Consider the following 22,711-nt stretch of genomic DNA (forward strand, 5'->3'; position numbering starts at 1 on the left):
TTATTATAGGAATGTTTGAAAACTTTTTTACATAAAGAACTTTCATTTAGAAAGATATTAGGCAAAAAAATTTTATTATTATTTTTAAATAGTAACAATGATCAGAATTTTAGACCTGTCACAAACATTATTTTCAGTTTATCCAAAATTATATAGTTAATTTTAGGAGGTGACATAGTTAAAAATCAATAAGACACTTACAAACAAATTGAATGTTCATATATTTAAATAAATATATCAGGTAAAAAAATTTATAAAAATGAGACATTAAATTATTATGAATTACATTTTGCACACCATAATTTGATACATTTAGCAATATATATATATATATATGCTAAATTTTATAAAAACAAAGTTCTATAGTTGATAATATACTTGAAACATTAAATAGTATAATTCTTGGTACATTTTTAATAAAAATGTTGCATATTTGATGTAACACAGAATAATAGTTATCAATATTATTTTTTCTTATTATTAATTAGAATTATTAATATTATTTTTTGTTAAACAAAATTTTTATTTAATAATTTGTAGTTAGTATTTGTAATAGTTAGCGGAAACAAATTTTTTAAGTTCAAATTTCTATTCCTAGTGTGTCTGATACCTAGAATCACTAAACTTTTTTAAATTGGTAACAAGATTTCATACTAAGATATTTTTTGCTTCTTTTTTTTTCCTTTTTTTTTGAGATATATGGCAAGCTTTTTGCATTAAAAAAAAGTTTTATTAACATAATAACACCCTTCTCTCCTACAGAAAGAAAACAATAAAGTTCTTATTAAAATAAAACTAAACTCACCTTTTTTGACAAGTTTATTTCTAAGAAACTTTTCCTTTGATAGCTTTTCAGTAGATTTTCTAACTGGTTTCTTTTTGCCATCACTAGAAGCTACAAATCCAAAATTATATTTATATAAATCAATCATATAACATCAACCTAAGATGAAAAACAGCACAGATTTTGTCTTTTAAATATTGTTCCTGAACGTTTCATTAAAATCTCAATTCCATTTTAATTTCAAAAAGTCTTGTACTATTTTTTATTTTTTTTTTTTTAATGTTCAGAAATAATTCTCAAAACTATTTTTAAAACAAATCTAGCGTCGTCTAAAAATATTTTCAAAATTGGTTAAAGCCGGAAAATTTAATTAGCTTGATGTTTTAGATTAGAAGAAAAATATATTTCTCGATAAACCCAATGAGCATTTGTTCCAAACTTTAAACTGGTAGCTTTCCTGCATCCAAAAAGTGGTTTCTCGAATAAGAAAATAGTGTGCTGCAAGGAAATTTTCTCAATAATTGAAGAGATAAGACAATAGCTCAACAATTGAAGAGATAAAACACTGTTGATGACCTTTTTTTCTTTTTTTTTTTTTGAATAATAAAATATTAATACTCTTTTATAACTGTAACTATAACATACTACAATAATATATAATTATTTGTAATCACGGAACTCGATTCCTGAACTACACTGTTTCTAAACCTTGCAAAACAAACATTAAGCATACTAAAGACAAATCATTTAAAAAAAGCATTTCTAACAAAAGTTTCATAAATCTAAAAAATCTTTTGACTGAAAGAAAAAGATATTTCCTCATATAGAGAGATTATTCTATCTTATAAATATTATATCTTATAAATATACATATATATGTATTGTATTTTTGGACCATTTTAAAATATAATAATTTACATGTTTATCACTTCTATTATTCCTTGGTAAGAAATCTTTATTATGAAATAAGACTTCAAAAAAAATTACTTTTTATATAACGTACAATTATATTAAATTTTAAAAAAAATTATACTCAAACAAATAATTTTAAAAAAAAAACAGTTACATTTTAATTAGTTGAATTTTAAAAAGAAAAGTTTATTTAAATCAAAGCTTTTTTTAATTAAATAATGAAAGGAAAGCGCAGAGTAACATCATTTACATGTATATTCCACTCATTACATGTATGTTCCATTCTTGGTAAAAAAAAACTTAGAAAAAGTAAGTATTATTAAAAATAGTAAAAATAAGCACCATTCTTAGTAAAATTTCACCAACATCAGACTTAATAAAAATTACACTCTAAAAAATGTATTTATTAACTATATTATACAACAACAACAAAAATTCGTACTTAAAAATTTTTTTTAAAAAATTCAACTTGTTTAAATTGATGTCTTTTAAAAAACTTTTTATTTTCAGTGATCAATGATTCTTTTAATAAAAAAAATTGGTGTTCAAATTATGATTTAAATCAAGTGATTTAAGTCAACAACGTCAGACCCTGGCCAGCTGCAGTTTTAAAAAAAATTCTATTAATGTAAAACTTTCCTTTAAAATAATCTTGTTAGATGATACCTGGTGATATTTGTTTAGATTAAGGTTGTTGAGCAATCAGGCTTTATAATGGTTTGTACAGTGTTAAACTGCTTAGGGAGAACACCAATGGTCATAATTTACATATTATCACTTTTCTTTATATAATGATAATAGTCTTATTTTAAAGTATTAAAAAGAAGAATAGTCACAATTTTGAAGCCATTCAGCAATTTTTAAAGAAACTTACGATTTCATGTGTATAATCTCAGTTGATTTTTTTTACATTATTTTTCTATCTACTTTATCTTATTTGTGAGAACTAAACGTAATTAAAATAAAAGTCCTCCAATGTCAATTAGTTTACTAACTGATAAATTGAAGCTTAGCAAATTTTGCCAAGCTTCATCTGATATCCAACCAATAGATAGAAGTAAAAAAAATAATAAATAAATAAAACATTTTACTCACTAGTTTTTTCATGGCCACTTTTACTTTTAGTTCTCGAAGATCTAAAATGGGGTGCAGCAATTATTTGAGATCTCTGTATTGGATAGTATTCTGCTGATAAGTTTCCCTCAGCACCTAAAAAATTTATAACAAATAAATAAATAAATAAATAAATATATATGTATATATATATATATATATATATATATATATATATATATATATATATATATATATATATATATATATATATATATATATATATATATATATAAGGAAATTAATAAAATTATTAGACCCTTTAATTCGTGTTTTACAGTTTTTTAAGGTACATAATAAAGATAAATTTATTGACAATGCTGTTAAATTTTATTTTAAAAAGAAAATAAAAGCAAAATATCTGAAATTCAGACTCTAAATATGGCAGGTAATTCTGCAAAATTTGATATTCTTACAAATTACATAAAAGTATGTATTTTGCCTAACTATTTCATTCTAAACTCTTATTAAAAGAGAAACCAGGTACAACAAGGAAATTTTAAAAAAAAATTTGAAGCTTAATTTTGAAAAAAAAAATTAAACACTATAAAAATCTGTTGTTAAAAGCACAACTTTGATTTCATAATAATTTTTTCATGAATTTCTTGAAAATTATTTTATTGGAAATAACAGTAAAAAGAAATATTGTGATTGTTCTGCAAATTTCAGTCCTTATGAAAGGGGCGAAAACCTATTTTATTCAAACTATTCAAATAATGTATTTTTCTCAGTAACAAAAAGCAACAATATATGGTCTCTTTCATCTTCTATATTTCTTGCCTTTTCATGACTCACACAAACAATTAAGATACACAGCAATACGGAACAAAAAATTATGAGTGATCAGATCAAAGATGTAAAGAAGCTGTTGTTATGCAAACCATTGAATAAATTCTACCTCAGATTGCTTATTTGTCCTTGTGTGCTTGTTCTTGATCAAATGATTCTAAATCAGACTTAAAATTTGATACTTTATTTTCAGTCACACACATCTTTCGAAATGGAAAAATGCAAAGTTATATCAGTAGAAGGTAGGAAAAGAAGAAAAAAAAATATATAAATTTTATGAAAGTTTTATAAAAACATAAAAAATTTTGACATTTTCCAAAAAAGATAATTTAGCACCCTCACAAAGCATTCCTTAATAATTTTTATGAATCAACTTTTATTTTTGATAATACTGATCAGCATTATTTAATAAGCTGTCTTGGTGGCTATGTTGCATTTAAACAAGTCCAAAGAAATGTGTTCAAAGAAAATGTGTGTATGTAAATAACATACTTAAAAGCAAAAATAAAAACATAAAATTGAAAAACTTAGCTTTTGATGAATGCTATCTCTGAAACACTTTTTGAACAAAAAAACAACTATCGCAAGATAATTTTCAGAATGCATTTATATCCTTAAAAAGCAGTAACATAATTGGAGATCTACTTAAAAATGAAAGAAAACTTATAAAATACAAAATATCCCACTAAATAAAAATTACTTTGACTTGTCAAACAGTCAATTTTCCCTCTTTATATTTTTAATATCGCTTTTTTAATACACAAATACATATATATAATATATAGAAGGGAAAAAAAGAAAAGCATGAAAAATTTATAGTTGTACTTTTCGACCAAATTTAAGTTACATAAGCAAACAATATTTTAGCAATTTGAATAAAAAATAATATGCGAACAAATAATGTTGCATATTAATTTATAGAGTAAATTGTCAACACACACAGATAAAGAAAAGAGAGCTTAATACATTTTAATTACATGACAAATTAACACCTAGAGAAAAAAACAAAGAAACATAATACATTTAATCATCGGCCAGATAAAATTTGTGTCAACAAAAAATTTCTTCAGAAATTCAACCATACACTTCAGTGTTTTCATCCCATAAGCAGAATATTTTCAAATGTTCTGCAACAGGACTTATTAATTTATACAAATGTTCTCCAAGCATTTCACGGCTTAAAAAAGTCAACTTTGCATTAAAATACTGTATTTTCATTTATTAAAATTCAGGATCATACACAGATACACTACATTATTTTTTAAGCCAAGAAAACATTCTTGATTTTTCTTACTTTTCAATCACTTTTGAAGTACAAAATTTTGTTAATGACGATGATGAATTATTAATAAAATGCCTATGATATGAAGACCAGAACATTAAAAATAAAGGGAGATTACTGATAAATGTGCTGAAATTTGTGCAGGGTGTAAAATGTTCCTGTTCTAAAGCAACGTCATCCCTGGGAAACACCAAGTGGTAAAAGCTAAAGAGAATTTTATTCAAGTTACAAATTGTTCTGCAGGACTTCGTTTGCTCTGCGACGTACGTCACAGTTTTAGGCACTTTCTGCTTCTGGGTTTTTCATTACAGAAAAAAAATGGGAGAGAATTTCTCGCTCATTCTCAAAAACAGGGTGAGATTTCAAAAAGTTAAGTGAGATTTCTAAAAATTAAAAAAACACGAATAAACTTGGGGAAAAAATATTTCTTTAATTATAATACATTTTTAACATCTTCTAATTTCTAAACCATTGAATATTTTTATTGCATCATCATATGGAAAATGTTCTATATCTACTTTTTCATCAGCTATTCTCATTAGGTTGCTAAAATGCTCATCAGTCAAATCTGTTGCAATATTTTGTTTTAATTCGGTTTTGAGTGCTAAATGACAGATGCTGAAATATTCGGAATCACTAATTAAATTTGTAGCATTGTGCACGCACTTTCCTATCCTCTACATCTGCCAGTATAGGCTTTTCAATTATTTCTGTTATAGTATAGTTTGTTGAAGTTATTTCCATGTTCATACTTCTTGTTAGGTCTTCCAGCATTGTTTTCACAGGCTTCAACTTTTACAAATTGCTGTAAATTGTCGGTGAGGGAGTTCGGTAATTCATTTACAGCTAAAAATGGAGCTAACTTTAAACAAATTATTATAAAGGACTCATTTTTTTTTTCTCAACACTTGTCGTAGCTGTTTTCATGTCTTTTTCAAAATGGCGGATTTTATTCAAATTTGCGGAAGACGAAATTTTTTCCAAAATTCGAGTGATTCGCGCATTTTAAAATTGATTAATAGAGTGCGCGAACTTCTCGCGTTAATCATTTTTTAATGCGAGAAAAAAAAAAAAATATGCGAGATTCTCGGGCTGTAGTGAAAGCACTGCACTTGCAAGTATCAAGCAGTCTGGAGTTACCACATTGTTAATCAGTGAAACACCATGTATGTTTATCTCATACACTTACATGCTCATCAACAAATAATCTAAAAAAATATTATTGGGATCCCTTTAATAATCTAGACTAAAAATATAACTTACAAAATACTTCACCAAATTTCTTTTTACTACTGGATGACTTTTGTGACTCAACTAACTCTGGAGGCCTAGACAGAACATTATAATCAGCAGATTCTATTAATGTATCTTTTACCTCAGCATCTAGATAAAGAGAAAGTATTAATTGTACGAAATTAATATACTCCAGTTATACAGCAGCAAACTCTGCTATAAAATTTTGAGCCACAGTTTGTCACAGTTCTTATGAGCCACAGTTTGTCGAACACTGAACAAATACCATAGGTATAAACACATAAAAAAAAACTCTGGTAACAAAAATAAAAATTACAACCTAAGATTCCAAAATTAATTCAATTTAAGTTTTGAACTGAAGCAAATTGTTAGAAATTAAAAACACGACTTGAAACTAAATACTATTACACCAGAAACAATAGAAAAAATACAAAATTTATTTCGTTGTGACATTAAGAATTACTAGTTCTTCAAAGTTGGTTTTATTTTACCTGCACTTGAAGTCTCCATAATAACAAAACTTATTTGAAATTTGATGTTAAAATATTTATATATTATTAAACCTGAAATTATTTTTACTTCACTAACAAACCGATAACTATACCACACTTTGATAGTATGAGAAAATCAAGAACACTTTAATAGACGAAGAATTGCGACGAAAAACGTTCTCATTTATTTATTTTGAATATATGAAATCTTACGCATCCGCCTGTCTATTTCTGCTTGAATAAAAATTTACTCTTTTCTCAAAAATCTAGTTTATTCAATCCTAGATGTCGCTAACAGAGATAGTGACGTTTTATTTTAAAAAAAACATCGTCCAAGGGATGGTGTTTTCTACACTAGGGAACGCTGCAAGCTCGGGACTGCCTAAATTTCCGGGTTACTGTTTCCATTGTATTTTAAAGCCATTTGGCATCATTGTGTTTTGAGATTCTTGCAAACAATGTATTTGATTACTTATTACTTATGTTTACAATGCTAACAACACTAACGTAAGATGGTGCACAGCTTGCAACACAAACAAACAGTAATAAACAAATGGAAAGAGGCCAAGGCAAGATTGCCAAAAAAGCGAGTTATTCAAAATCTAGCAACCATGTGACCTTTTTTAATAATAAATAACAAAATAACTAAAGCAAATTTTCACTCCAAACTCCCCAGAATTACATAATAACATAATATCTTATGAAATACGGCAGATTTGAGCTCTGAAATTTTCTAATTAATTTCTTTTATTGAAAACAAAATTATTAGTTTGAAAACATCGCCTATCAGAATAACATGTAGTAAGCAGCTGCAAACTTTTTAACCGGAACTAGAGTAGGTGCCGAGCTCCAGATTGTTATTGTTTACATTTCTATTGAAAACACCATCCATTCACAAAATATAGAACATATTAATTTGCATCAAACATTGACAGGAATACTTGGTCACTGAGGGGTCACACTCCTCTTCCCAAGAATTTAAAGATTTTCAATTTTCACAAATTGAAGAAGTTTAAAACTATTTAAAAAAATTAGAAAACTTTTAGATTTCTCTTGTAATGGAAATAAGAAGCTTTTTTTTTTAAAACTATTTATTTTTATTTAAATGTTCTTCTTGTCTTTTACATCACTTAGAAAAATATTAAAAAACCTGGTAGAAAAAAATATAGAGTAGTTCATTTTTTATAACGTAAATTATGCAAAGCATTTGTTAGAAAAATAAACTGTTTCAATAATTATTTAGACAACGATTTGACAAAGCTCCTTTATGACGATGAGATCAAATTTTCCAGATCATCACTGTCACAGAGACGGAAGTAAAGGAAAGATTCAGGGGTTAAAACACTGCATTATTTTATGTTGTATCCACTCACTAATGATGATTGTCCACTTTAATTTTCAACAGTTTTTTTTAAATTTAGTGCCAAATCAAACTTCTTTTACATTTCATTTCGAGCCAAAACAATATGTCCTTAACAAAAATAAAATTATTGCATTATTTCAGATATGTAATCATCTTAGCTGTTCTCTAAAAGATTATATTTTAATTATATTAAAACAGATTTTTTTAAAAACTATAGATTATCAGAAAACTATAACTGTAATAATATTGCGTTTATGCGAATTCAAAACCTCCATCAATTAGAAATATGAATTGCAAAATATACTTTTATCAGATACTAATATGTTTATTTCAGACAAAACAAAAGTAAAGTGAACTAATTTAACAAAGAACAATCAAATTTTAAAATTTCACAAACATTATATAGTTGGGAAAATATTGCTTTGAGTTTGTGCACAATTTAGAAATTGATGTGTCGCATTAAAAATTGAAACAAAAGGAATCTATATTAGAAAAACAATAATTTTTTTAACAAAGAAAACAGTAAAAATTTGCAAGCTTCGGAATATAAGTATTTTGAATCAATGAAATAAAATTCCCGCAAAAAAGTATATATAAAGAGCCCAATACAAATGACTACGATAAGTATGACAATTTCTAATAAAATTATAACAATGAAGATGCATATTTTACTTAATTTGTTATTCATTAAAAAAGCTTGAGTGGCAGAGAAAAATCATTGATAGAAATACATAATATAGCACCGTTTTTGCATTCAATATAAGAGCGAAAATGAAGACTTCAGCTTTCTCTCATATATTTTTAAAATATTAGAATACTTTATGTTATTTCTTTAAAATTGTCTTGCAGGCGTAGAACAACTCGAAATGAGAAAATTAGATCGGTTATTAAAAATTTGCAAAATGCTATTAAAAACGCTTCTCTTTTTTTTTCTTCATTTTGTGTATAAAAGTAAGAAGCTCATCATAGTATAAATAGTAAAATAATTATTTAAAAAAGGAATTATTCTGAATATTTTTCATCTGGTGATCGACTTATCAAATAACGGGTAATTTCCAAATTGCGTAATAAAAAATATATTCTTTTCTTCTATTACACTCTCGTAATTTAATGTAATATGTAGTAAACTTATAGGGGATATGAAACTCTTAACATTTTCTTTCGGTCAGGTCATTTTGTTTCGAAATTTCCTCTTAGTTAGACATTATAAAAGCGCTTTCTTCTTCTTTAATGACTAATGACAAACGACAAACTTATTACTACTTTTTTTTAAAGTTCTTCAACAAAACATCTAATCCTTTTCTTTTAGTGCCAAATTTTAATTTAGTATAAATTTCTTATTTTATTCTTTTTTTAAAATAAAATAATTTAAAAATATTTTATAATATTTGAAAAGAATATATTTTTATTTAATTAAAGAAGTGTTTGAACTAAAAATATTACTTTTTTTCTCTCATTCGTTTTGCAATTTAGTTGCAATAGTATTTATTTAAATTTTATAATTTTATTAATTTATCTTTCTTTAAATAGAACGTTATATCGTATCGGACATTAAGAATACTTCAAACAAATGCATTTTTTAGAGGTAAGCATACATTTGCTTAAAATCAAACTATTAATTAGTTTGTGTATGTTTGTAATATTTGAAACAAGAAATTGATTTATAAGGTAAATTGAATTTGATTTTTAATTCCCAATTTTTGTTCTTCGCTCAAATTAACTAAGTTATTAAAATTATTGAAATTGTTAATTAAAATTTTAAACAACTCTGTTGTAACTCAAAAATGAAATTTGTAAGAAATTTTATCAAATAATAAAGCATAAACATAACTTCCTTAATAAATAATTGAGAATGTATTATTTAACCTATTATAGTATACATAAATAACATAAAATTAAACAATCTTGTGGTCAATTAAAAAAATTTATTTTTAATACAAATATTTTTCTAGATGTAATTGTATTAGTAATTCTGAGAGACTTTGTGATATTTGTTTTTTTTTAAATCTCTATTATATTACCTTGTTGCAGTGGAATTTACTAATGATATTTATAAATTTTAAAGATAATACTTCTGTTGCATTGTATTGCTGCAGTTTCCTACAGTTGAAACTTTAAATTATCCTCATCATATAAATTATCAAAACAATAAGTGAAATTGCTAAGTCAGAAAATAATTAAACGTACTTTGAAAAATGAATGATAGTTATCTTCAAGTAAATAAAGTCAAATAAAAGTAAATTGTCTTTATGAAACAGTAACCCATGTTAACTGATATCCATGTTAGCAAAAAAAAAAAAAAAAAAAAAAAAAAAACATTTTGAAATTGGTAATTTATTTTTATAAGCTTTAAAGTGCCAAATAATAAAACAGTTAAAAGGAATTAACTGGATCAGTAGCAATCTTGTTGCCACACCGTAGCAGAAACTTGGTGTCAGAACAAGTGAGCTTTGCACAATTGAGACCCGTCCCGCAAACACTGACGTTAGAAACCTGAACTTACGAGCATGGTGAGTTAAGTGAGTAATAAGTTCGTTATTTTATTTAAGTTTAAAGTAACGAATTTATTATTTATGAAGAAAAATTAGATGAATCATAGTTATATATATACTCAACCATTGACCAAAATTTTATTGATGAATTCCCAGATTGGCAGATATGCATAAAGCTGATTCGTGTAAATGTTGCACTCAACCATCTAAGTAATGCATCTTCATTTTTGAACAGAGACTTTAAACTCTTTGTACTTATTAGTTTTAGGGGCCATAAAATATCTATGGTTGCAGTACCTATAACGATACATTAGGTATCTATTACCACAACTATTTAAGCATTACCAGCGTCATTTTGACGATTTTTCTATGGCTCCCCGAAACGGATTAGTACCCTTTTAATTTTGCAAAATGTATCGAATATTTAGATTAATACATTGTACAGTAACTTATACTTATAAAAAAAACAGTGCGTGAAGAATTTTAGTGACTTAATGAGAAGTTTGGAGCTTAGTACGAAAAAGTACTCTCCGAATTTAGGGCAGTATACAAAAGTCACGCTTTCAACTTGTTAAAGAAATATTTTTTTATGAAAACATCTGGAAACCAATCGAAGGTAAAGATCGACGTAAAAATGTCATTTTTTTGAAAGAAGAAAAAAGAACGGCTTTTCAATAAATGAAAAGATTCTCCTGCGATGCAAGCGTATTAAAAAGTAATGATGATTAAAAGGGAAATCTTACCAATTATTTCTCCCGAAATAAGAAGTTTTTTCCCAATTATTAAAAATAACAAAATTAATGCTAAAACATTTAGCTCTTAACGTAAGAAATATTCTTGATACCACAAAGTTTACATATATGTATAACTAGAGACACAAGTCACGTTAACATTCATTTAAGAGCTGACGCAAATTCTTCTTGCCATAATTATATTACAGTCTTGGAAGCGACTTTAAAAAAACAGTTATTTTACAAAGATACCAACTTAATCTTCTTCGAGCATAAATTTTCTTCCGATTAGTTTCATTAAGTTTTTTATATTTGATTATTGGCCTCGTCAATGTAAAGAAAACTTGTTTTGTCCATTGCTTAACAAATATTTATTTAAATATACTATTTCTCAATTTAACTATACATTCCTAACACATTAACTATACATTCCAGCCACAATATTTTACAATATGAATGACGTATCCTCAAAATGAAATTCTTTTTAGTATTTATTTTTCTTATTAAGATAGAGAAATTTAAAGAGATATATTGAGATTATTTAGAGAGTTATTAAAGAGAGTAATTGAAAGAGATATATTTAAAGAGTTGCTGATTTCAATCTCTTTTTAAAGATATACGCTTTAAATTAATCACTATTTTTAAACCCACGTACCATCACCTACCAAAGATTTTGTGTCCTACAATAGAAGCATGCTTGCAGTATGTATTGTTTTATTGTGAATAATGGCCTAGACATTCATTTTGGGGAAAACATATCTGTAATTAAATGGTAAGGATTACTTACCAAAAAATTCTATTATGTAGCTTTTTGACGTACAAAATCAATGTTTGAAATTTTAAAAAAATTAAATAATAATTAATGGTTATCGTAGTATTATAGTTTTATGTTTACTTATTTTAATATTTTTAACTTCCTAGATGCTGTAAACAATATCAAGAATGCAATAACAACTTATTGGAGGCAGATCATGCTTTTTGCCTTAATGTTCCCGCTCCTAAACTTTGCATTCCTTTAAATCGAGATGTTAAATGTGGGTATGCAGACATTTGTTGCTCTAATGCTTCAGCTCCGAAACTTAGAGCTCATCTTTCTGAAAGTGAAAGCTGTGAAGATATTTGTTGCTCAAATGGTGAGCATCACTTTCGTTATAATTTAATAGATTAGATGTAAAATATTTTTAAATTCATTTTACTTATATCAGTTTTTAATAAAAGAAAGAAAGAAAACAAAAGAAAATTCTATTAAGTACATAGTTCCTTTGTTGAATTACATGGAGGGGACACTTTTTCTGAGTGAAAAAAAAACTTGAATATACTTTAAACTCACAAGGGAAAATCCTGAAATGTTTGAGGAAAATATTGTAAAATAATCTTAATATCGAATAAAACTTAATATCGAATTCTTTCAAATGCTAGGAAGTGAAATAAGCTTCTTAAAATTCTTATTTCTTCAGTCAATACCATATTTTCTCTCATTGCAGAGTGTCTACCGATCAGGGAAATTTGTGACCTCCGGCGACTTTCTAGAAAATTTGACAAAACTGCTTTTTATTATAACAATTCATCATTAAAAACCAAAATTATGGAATAGTAATAATAATTTAATTGGTAATTAACAAAACTGCTAAGCGAGATTTTTGTTTGAGATTTTCGTCGACGATAGAAACTCTGCATTGATGCTCAGCAACAGATTTGTCTGGAAAGAAATTTCCTTAACCACCATAAAATTTACTATTGCGAGATTGGAGTCGGCAGTTTTTATTCGCGTAAAAAAAACAAATACTGTATAAAATATTTTAGAAACGTATTTGGAAAATATAAGCGGAAATCCATAAGTAAAACGTTTGAACTATTAATAAGTAGTAGTGGTCATAGAAGACTTTGCAAGAATTATATATTTTAATTGCAGTTTTAAAAGATCATAGAGAAAGCAAAACAGACAACAGTGGCAAATGTGAAAAATGTGATCACATCCCACCTCCATTGCTACGTTTTAATTACTCTACAAGAGATGGTGAACATGATGAATCTTCTAATTTGGCTAGGTACGAAACGGTGAGTGAATACACGTGTTTATTGTGTTTTTTTTTTTTTTTTTTTCAATGATTTTTCGTACCATAATTCAAGTTACGTATCATCACTCAATGAGTTTACGTATTAAACCTCATTGTTTTCAGATAAAGTAATGCCCCAAAATTTAAATAAATATAATCACGATTTAGCATTATCTTGATGTGATTAGGCAATAATTAAAAACAGTAACTTTCCTTTACATTTATTGACAGATTTATAACTAGTTTTTTTATTAAAATTTTTCAATGTTGGGTCATATCACTGTCTCACATTTATACAAAAAGGAAACCCATCCTCCCAAAACGTCATATTGCGTTTTTGTTTTTTTATCTCTTAAGTTGTCTTTAACGGATCTATTAGATAATTAAAATGTTAAATACGTTCTAAAAAATTATTAGTAAGCTTTATTGGTAAGCATTTAGAATTAGTTCAAAGTATATGTAGAAATCAACTCCTAAAGTTCGTTAAATTTTTATAAAATTCTATGTTTTTTGATTTTAAACTCGCAAGGTCTGCCATCAGCCTTGTTTTCAGAGTTCATGTTGTCTTTAGACTTAATTTTGCGATTTGTTGCATTTTGAAAAAGTGTAACGACTTTAAATTTTTTATCAAATCCCATAAGTTTCACTTAAGAATCTTGATTTATTAAAAAAAATTAATTTGTTTTTACATTCAATTTTGAAAATGACATATTTCATAAGCTAATTGAAATGATGTATATCCTTGCAAAATATCACCGTCTTCTTGCAGGGCACCAGGCTAACCTGAAAACACTCCACCATTTTTTTAATTTGCTTGACTCTTTTTAAAACTGGTTGATGTGACCTAATATACTTTTATATTAATTTGAATATTTAAAAACCTCATTTTATCCAGATTTAGGACAATATGTTTCATAATATAATAAATACTTAGACTTCAAAAATACAGCACATTCTCTAATTTGTAATTTGCCTCAATTCATGCAGGCTTACATATGATAAGCCTAATATATATTTCATTTATATATTAGATATATATCATATACATTAGGTCTACCGGAAAGTCTTACCCGCGAAAGTACACGTCTCCTTTTACAGTAATGCAAAAGTTTCTTTTATAAAAGAAAATTGTAGGCTATTCACCCAATTGTAATGCTTAAAAGAGACATAGCATATATGGCGCAAAAGAGCATGTGCATACATGTTCAGAACTTGTTACGAAAGCATCCGACAGAACTAAGCGGTACATCTGATATATACATTTAAAGGTACCATTTTTTTATATGTAAAGGCACCTTTTTGCCTTCTTATACAATGAGGCGTGTTCTTTCAAGGGGAAATTTTTCCAGTAGACCTAATTCTAGATATGCAAGAATATGCAGCAAGCCCACTAATCTTAGGATAATTAGAAAGTACAAGAAAATGTTTTATTAATGCACTGCAAAGTAACAGTGGTATTTGATAAGAGTCGGATTCGTTAATAAGCCTATGAGAAATGCATAAAAAAAGAAAAATGTTTACATAATGTTTAATCTTTAATGTCATAACATTTTGTTCCATTCGAATAAATTAAAATTTAGCTTTATTTTGCAGACTTACAATGCAGATTATGGAAGAAAGTCTCTTATGAAAATGATCCAGGAAAGTAATTACGCTAGAGAAGATTCCCCACGATTTCTTGAAATTTTTCCTTAAGTCTGCACATAAATGTTCAAATATTTCAACAATTACTCGTATGCTGAAAATTTAAGTATTGTTTTAAAAGAATTTGAAAATAAAAATTCTAATCGTTTTTGTTAAATTGCTTTTTATTTTCATTGTGTCAAATTTTGATCGTTATTGCATTTAGCAGAAGATAATCATATATATTATTTCAAAACAATGCGAATTATTATTCGAATGTGAATTATCAATGAAAACTATAAGCCAGCAAACATCGCTGTTATCTTTAAACTATTTGATAAAACCGAATAAGCTGCAGTTTAATTTATATTTATCTTGAGTCCGAAGACAATGAGAAAATTCCATTTTTTAAACGTCCCTATCGAACAATCTAATTGAAATTTTTGAACGATTTTTAAGATCGGGGGCTAAAATTGTCACTTTCCTCCACTGTCTAAATTTCAAGACGCCAGCAGAAACGGTACTTGAGTTATGAAACACACACACACACACTTCATTTATCATTATGGATAAGAAATAAATTTTGGCTCTTTACTCGTTTTCGGCAAGAATCATAAGGAGAACAAAAGACATACATTTCTTTCTCTACTAGGATGGGATAAGAAAAATAAAATTTCTTGGATTGAATTAAACAAATATCTCTCTCTCTCTTTTTTTTTAATTGAACAAATATTTCTTTCTCTCTTTGAATAGAACAAATATTTCTTCCTCTTTTTAAGTTGAACAAGTATTTAATTATTTACTTTACATTTTGCTCCATTTTTATTTTGCTTTAAACTTTGCATTACATTTTTTTCTTCATAGTCTACACTTTATTTTATACTTTACAATTTACTTTATACTCTGCACATAGCTGCCAACAGTTACTGATTATGCCTAGTATTTCATTTTTGCATTTCATATTTGAATCATATAAATTTCTTTTTAAATCTTGGATTTATAAATTTAATTTAATACGATTTTGTCTACCACTTAATGCAAATAAATTAATCTTATATGTAAGAGCTAGTTATAGAAACGGAAATGAGTTATAGCAATTGGGAAAAGTTAACTTTATCTGCCATTGCATTTCAATCAGTCTTCATTACTACTTGGGAAATACTTCCTCGGAAATAAAAGCTGACAGAGTTGCTATAAATTATACGCTTTGCTTTATATTCTCTTTTTACACTTAACTTTTATTTAATACTTTAAGGTTTACTTTGCTTTATACTTCAGCCTTTACATTTTTCATAATTAACGCCATACTTTAAGTTATATTTTTCTCTTTTTCACTTTATACTTCGTGTTTTTTTTTTGCTTTTTTACCAAACCAATTATCAAATCCCTAGCTCCTTTTCTCTGTAGGAAAGTCCGCGTGGTATTTTTTAATACTAGTTTAACAGTTAACACGTTGAATGCCACAGGGGTCACCGGTGACCGGCGAAGCCAAGATTATTAGAAACACATAATTCGAGTAAATTTTTAATTTTTTTTAATGTTATTATCATTATTAAAATGGTTTGAAGAAATTAATGCAATATAGAACACACAAAAATAGTTTCATTTATATACACAGAGATGCCAACTTGTTCCGGACAGCGAATAAATATTTTCGAGTGGTAGTTTATTAATTGTGATTCTTGGTTTAATAAATTCAACTTAGCAGATTTTTATCCACCATTATTTCGAAAGAATTCGTAGGCTTATATAATTCACCACTTTTTTTAAGGAATGTCATGATAAACCTTTTAATAAACTAGCAAAATCTGTCTAATATTTGCAAATTTAGTTTGTAGTTATTTACCGTTGTGGCCAGACGCGCAAGCCATGTAAAATTAGCGTGGCATTCAACGTGTTAATAACTCTCAAATAGTTACAATTCTGGAATGTTAATTCTTTTATTCCATAGTTATCACCCCACAATTTTTCTTCTCACCATCGTAATTTGAAATTTCTGATTCAAAAATCTTGTACGCAGCAAAATAAAACGTGACGTTAAGTTTAACACTTTAAATAGCCACGGCCTTACGATTTTTAAATATAATAAAGAGACATTAAAAGATTATAGCGCTTTATTTTTCTATGAAACACTTTATAATGAAACATCCATTCTTCTAAACAAAAAATAATTGCAAAACTCACTCTTTTCCAAAAACATTTTATTGTTTGTTTCAATAACTGAAGCGATGAAAACCAATGATTCATAAATAAAGGTAAATAAATATATAAATAGTAAATATCCTGCATTAAGTATTTCGTGTTCTTTTTCCTTTTATAACAATGAATGGAGGTGAAGAAATTCAATGAGAAAAAATGTTTCTTATGGGAAAGAAATTCTCATTTTTGTAAGTGTAAGGATAATGGACAATCTTCCCGCTTTTCTAAATTTACGAAAACTTCTTTAGGATGAAGAAAGCCAACACCGTTGTTATATTCCAATGGTTCCTAAAAAGTAGAAACATTATTTAGTTAATTGAAATTCGGTTATTTTTTTAACAAATATTTTAACATTTTCACCAGCGTCATCATCATTAGTATTGTGATTAATTACTTGGAAAAATTATCAAATTTTAAACAGAGACAATTGAATCGCAACATGCTTTTTATACCACTTGATATGTTTTTTTGGTACAAGCCAATTGGGGAAAATATTTGCAGTTACTCAACTGTATTACTTCGTTTAAAATGGGAACCATTTTAAAATTCATTCGATTTAAAAGTTCGAGAGTTAATAAATTAACTATTTAAAAAAAAATTCTCTGCAGTTCTTACAACTTTTTTTTAAAGTTTTTAGCATAACCAAATATCTTTCAATCAGTAAAAATATTTAAAATAATGAAACACGAATAAATATCAGTAACAGTAAGTTAAAAGCAAAATAATATTTTTTTAAAATAACTTTTGTTATAAATAACTATTTCCTACGAAAAATTGATTTAGATAAAATTCAAAATATAACGCAAACTTTTCTTTCGAATAATCTCACCAGAATCCACAAATGATAATAAAACGAGTTCGTATCATAAACAAGCTTGAATCAAAATATTTCCTTATTCGAACAACAAAATAATATTAATGATGTAACTTATCTTTATCTCAAAATAATCATAAACTTTAGTTTAAAAAAAAAGAAGAAAAAAAAGATAATTAGGAAATCTTTTATGAAATTTCTAAAATAGATGGAGAGCAGGTACGAAGCAGACACGGTGCATACACAAATGCACAAATGATCCTCGGATATGGGTAGTAATAGTTGTACTTAATTTATGCCACCCTGAGCTGCGCGATGGTCTGGGAAACATCCCTGAAAAGATCCGAATACATGCCATCACAATATTGATTCTCTGCAGTGATGATGGCTTCCCCCGTTTGGTAGCCCAGCGAACCGCGAGCGAAGTCGAAATTTTACAGCAGAACAGTTTAACAAGGACCAATACCGCCCACGCTTAATCTCTACGCAGTCTGATCAAAGTGATCACCCACCCGTTCACTGATCGCAACCATTGATTCCTGACTTCGATGTTCTACTGGAAACCGTGTCTTTACGATCAGGTTCACTGCGAGACTATTAGATATGAAAATGTACAATACTTATGACAAGCTTACCTTTGTTTGTGAGCATCTTTTAACTCTAAAATGACTTAATACGTATGCTAAGCAAATTTTTGCTTCTAAAAGTGCCAATTTAATGCCAATGCACTGCCTGGGTCCTGCTCCAAAAGGCAAATAGGTAAAAGGATCCCTCTTTGACTTTTCTTCAGGACTGAATCTGATAAAACATACAAAATAATGTTAATGATAAAAATGTAAGACAAATTGCTGATTTACCATCCCGAGATTAACTTTTAAAAAGAATGGAAATGAGAAAAGGGAAAAAAACTATTTCCCGTCTAGTTTGTTTTCGAGAGCTTTCACTATCATGCTTTCATAAACGATATAAAAATATGCAGGACTAATTCTAGGCTTGAAAAAATCTTTCACTCCTTTTGAAAACAAGCAAGAAAAAGAACGAATTTGATGCCAATTTCTTTTCTCACTTCCGGGTTCGGATTATTGTGGGAATTTTTCTTGTGATGGTAAGTCAATAACAATCGTATAGCTGCAAACTTTTACGACTTTTGTTAAAGATTTTTCATCGTTTGTCATTGAAGAGAAGAGTAAAAGCTATTCATTCTGTCCCAAATTGGTTGCTACATTGAGTACTTTTGTACTGATTATTGATACTGATGGTTTTGCGATTATGTTTGAAGATAATTCGGAGATTCAGGGTGCTATGCTATCAATCAATAACATTAATAACCAAGCTTTCCCTTTTTCTCTAATTAAATCAGTATCAAATTAGGTAAAAAAAATCCTGGGTTCGTACACGACGTCCCATTTTGTAAGAACTCTTCAACCAGTACAACTCTTCAACCGCATTAAACTATAATCTGTTATATTGCAGGGAGCACGCTAAAAATTCGTCACCTCGCCAAATACGATAAAATCATAAATTTGGCGAATAAATTTGTATTTTTTCGAAAGTATTGGGAAATGATTTGTTTCCACTGGAAAGGAAAAAATATATTTAACTCGATCCTGAAAATTGCATCAAAAGGAATTTTTCTAAACAAATCAGTATTTTTTATTTGACTACAGTAATTTTCGGTGTATGGGCTGCATAACCAATTAGAATCGGATTCAAATAATATAAACCAGAAACAAACTACCTTAAAATAGTTTTCCATGGGAAAAAATTAATCATAAAAAATTTTTAAGATTTGCATTTGGCGAAGACTTAAGAAAATTGGCGAAGACTTTTGATATTTAGCAAATTTACTGGCTAATAATTTGAAATCCTTGGCCCTGTATTTACAGTAGTAGTATAATTTTACTGGTGTCAATCTACTAGACTGCATCGGTCATTAATGACTCCACCTCCTAGACATGTAACAACCAATTTGAACGGCAATTTTTGACCTAAATGTAGCAACTAATTTGGGCCGGAGGAAGTATAAAATTATTAGCAATTTCTTAAATTTTGTCAGGTATTCGCACATATATAGCACAATTTTCACGATTCCTAAGTATGTTATTTTCAATTCTTTATGCTGCGGTGATTAAGATAATTTTAAATCAAATTTTTCAAATTCAGAGTAATATAAAGCATAAAATTAGCAACCACAAAAAGATATCGATCGTAAAAATCGTAAAAAATGGCAGGAATGCTATCATTGCAGCTCAAATGACATTTTTTAAAAGAAAAAATGGGCTCAGCTTCTGGCTCTTATAATCTTGCCTTCCCCTCCAAAATAATGTTGCAATTTAGTAATAATATTTGGACCTTTGTGATTTTAACTAACACACAAGTTTCATGCAATAAAGTAACAAACAATAAAGTAACAGGCAATTAACTACTCAATTTATTTCGCGGTTAGACACTAAAAAGTTAGCATTCAACATATTATTGTCAATGATATTTTTTATATTAGACAATCACATCACTTCAAAATTCGTGTTTAAGAGGAAGCTATACCGTAAGAGAAACGCTTGTTAGCAAATTCTGTTTTACATACATTAGTATTTTAAAATTTAAAGTATAGAAAAAAACTGAGTACAAGTAAACCTACTGCAGACCACGAAGTTTCAAATGCTGACTTTGTTTTTTAAAATATCAAAATGTAAACTGATTATGGCAAGATTATTCATAAATAAGCAGTGGAAAAGTAATCTTGCCGTAGTTTGCTTGCATTTTGATATTGTGAAAAAAGAAATTCATCGATTGAAATTTCATGGTTTACTTTGGGTCAACCTGAACGCACTTCTTTTATGTGTTAAACCTTAATTTAAAAATAGAGGTGAAACGGAATGTGTCAGGAAAAGTGTCTCTCGCGTTATAGCTTCCTTGTAAGAAGAAAATGAACTTGACTTAAAATGTGGGCTCGAAAATAATGCTGTAAATACGTGTTTCAAAATGGACATTGCTCGATACACGCGTTTTAAATTTAAGTATAACATGAAATGGGTGTTTAAGAAAATAGACAGGTATTGAAAGGCAAGTTTGAGAAGAAAAAATGGACATACCATACAATGCGTATTGAAGAAAATGGACTTAGCCTTTATTCCGGTATTTAAGCTACTATTTAATTGTTTATTAAAAGAAATAACTATTGAATCCAAAACAATTCGTAAGGTATAAATCATTTTGTATATATTTTTTTAATGAAAATATTTTAAAGGTCTGAATCTTTTCCCATTTGTAGCATTAAAAAAGTGCATATCAAGTCCAGTTTCTTTAATGCTCATTTTCAGCTATGATAAATTTTTCAAAGACGCATTTCAAAGCTTTGCTCCTTTTCGTAAACCAGCATTTTGAAGTGTGTGTTTTTTTCCATGAGCATATACGTTTTTGTTCCATATACGCGCCTTTTGAGCTATGCCTAATTTTAAAACGCGCATTTCACACTCTGTTGTATTTCATCCTGCATTTCTTTCAACCAAATCGTGACAGTGGAAGTATATTGAGCCATGATGTCTCAGGGGACTAAGCGTTCGCCTTCCAACGAGATAAACCAGGTGTGAATCCCGCATCCGGCTTGTGCCGACCACCACAGTGCTGACGTGAAATTTCCTCAGTGGTAGACTGATCATGGGTAACGCATTAACTTAGAAAACAGAATTGAAACCCGACGATGTTCCGATCGATGACTGAAACCGTATATTTTCACCGAAAACATTATATTTACAACAACAGAAAGAAAAAAAACTTTTTTCCGTGGATTTTACAGTGCTATATCACACTTGAAATTAGAAAATTACCTGTCAGGGTCAAATTTTTCTGGATCTGGATAATATTTCTCGTCTCTTTGGATGGCAATAATTGGAATTAAAATGATAGTTCCCTTGGGTATAACAATACCCGTATCTTCAATCTGGTAATCTTTGACAGATACTCTGTCCAACCTAAAAATTAACCAGTTCATTAGGGCGCTGCATACACCTTAAGAATTGTCATTTAAAAAAAAAAATCAGAAACTGTTTTTCCACGCATAGTTTAAAATTTAAGGTATTATTCAACTCCCTAAATTTTTTAAGCATTAAATAAAAACAGCTTTATCTAAAAAAGTAAGATATTTACATTTTAAAGAAGTTAAATTTTTTTAAATTTAAATTTTTAATGATTTTTCTCAAAACTGTAATTTAATCTTGCGTGCGGCGAAGTTTAAGTAAGATGCCTACCATTAACGAATATCACAAACAAAAATTCGCTTTTCTGGCCCTGTTAACTACCAATTCTATTAAAAAAGACTAATTCTGATTTCATTATTTTGAATTTGTTCGAGAAATCGCTGTATGGAAATAACTTGAATATAGTATCGAATAATGTTATTTTAATCACGTGTTTTTAAAATATATGCTAAGCCTGTGCCTGCGCACATAATTTTTCATTCTTTTAAATTTTATGTTTTGTGATCATCCTTCTATATTTGATTATTCCAAGATACATTTATATCACCTTCTATTGTTACTATACCAGATGAATCCGCGAAAGCCTTTAGGCTGGTGCCGAGCAACAAGGCAAGATCCAATACCCATTTGAGAAATTGCATCTGCAAAATTAGTAAGGTCCAAAATCCTCGAAATTCGACGAATTTAGATTAAAAGTCAGGGAAATAGGGTTCATACATTCTAGTTTTTCTTAAATAGGGTAACAAAAATTTTTTAACCGATAGACACTAGAATTATGTAAAATTTTACACCCCTTTCGTTTTACACCATTGGAGTCAATACACCACTGA

General features: G+C 27.9%; 3 protein-coding genes across 6 annotated transcripts in view; 1 reads left to right on the forward strand and 2 right to left on the reverse strand.

Annotated features, from left to right (window-relative positions):
- Nucleotides 1-6,862, reverse strand: part of xmas (RRM_XMAS2 and SAC3_GANP domain-containing protein xmas) — a 48,771-nt gene extending 41,909 nt beyond the window's left edge. For both annotated transcript variants that reach the window (XM_087150384.1, XM_087150385.1), the window contains exons 1-4: nucleotides 6,626-6,862; nucleotides 6,144-6,263; nucleotides 2,792-2,905; nucleotides 806-895 (exon numbers count right to left, since the gene is read on the reverse strand). In XM_087150384.1, coding sequence (XP_087006510.1) covers nucleotides 806-895; nucleotides 2,792-2,905; nucleotides 6,144-6,263; nucleotides 6,626-6,644 — 343 coding nt within the window. In that variant the 5' untranslated portion in view covers nucleotides 6,645-6,862. The remainder of the gene's footprint in view (nucleotides 1-805; nucleotides 896-2,791; nucleotides 2,906-6,143; nucleotides 6,264-6,625) is intronic.
- Nucleotides 6,863-10,555: 3,693 nt separating this feature from the next.
- LOC122269505 (uncharacterized) lies at nucleotides 10,556-15,069 on the forward strand. Its single transcript, XM_071180892.2, has 4 exons — nucleotides 10,556-10,690; nucleotides 12,133-12,344; nucleotides 13,124-13,269; nucleotides 14,862-15,069. Exons 1-4 carry the CDS (start codon nucleotides 10,647-10,649, stop codon nucleotides 14,961-14,963), a joined length of 504 nt encoding a protein of 167 aa, XP_071036993.2. The 5' UTR covers nucleotides 10,556-10,646; the 3' UTR covers nucleotides 14,964-15,069.
- A 2,006-nt stretch (nucleotides 15,070-17,075) lies between these two features.
- LOC107450814 (cytochrome P450 3A24) overlaps nucleotides 17,076-22,711 on the reverse strand; it is a 28,372-nt gene continuing 22,736 nt past the window's right edge. For all 3 annotated transcript variants that reach the window (XM_071181339.2, XM_071181338.2, XM_043043211.3), the window contains 3 exons: nucleotides 21,732-21,875; nucleotides 18,540-18,702; nucleotides 17,076-17,378 (listed from right to left, as the gene is read on the reverse strand). In XM_071181339.2, coding sequence (XP_071037440.2) covers nucleotides 17,271-17,378; nucleotides 18,540-18,702; nucleotides 21,732-21,875 — 415 coding nt within the window. In that variant the 3' untranslated portion in view covers nucleotides 17,076-17,270. The remainder of the gene's footprint in view (nucleotides 17,379-18,539; nucleotides 18,703-21,731; nucleotides 21,876-22,711) is intronic.

The sequence above is a fragment of the Parasteatoda tepidariorum genome, chromosome 8 (assembly GCF_982258835.1).
Source record: "Parasteatoda tepidariorum strain Cologne lab strain chromosome 8, Ptep-v5.0, whole genome shotgun sequence".
Taxonomy (NCBI): Eukaryota; Metazoa; Arthropoda; class Arachnida; order Araneae; family Theridiidae; genus Parasteatoda; species Parasteatoda tepidariorum.

What these genes read in the sequence shown, in the direction of transcription:
- LOC122269505 (XM_071180892.2), top strand. Translation starts at nt 10,647, where the DNA reads ATGCATAAAGCTGATTCGTGTAAATGTTGCACTCAACCATCTAA. An exon ending in AGATATTTGTTGCTCAAATG is followed by an intron (nt 12,345 to 13,123) that starts GTGAGCATCACT and finishes TTTTAATTGCAG; the next exon opens with TTTTAAAAGATCATAGAGAA. An exon ending in ATTTGGCTAGGTACGAAACG is followed by an intron (nt 13,270 to 14,861) that starts GTGAGTGAATAC and finishes TTTATTTTGCAG; the next exon opens with ACTTACAATGCAGATTATGG.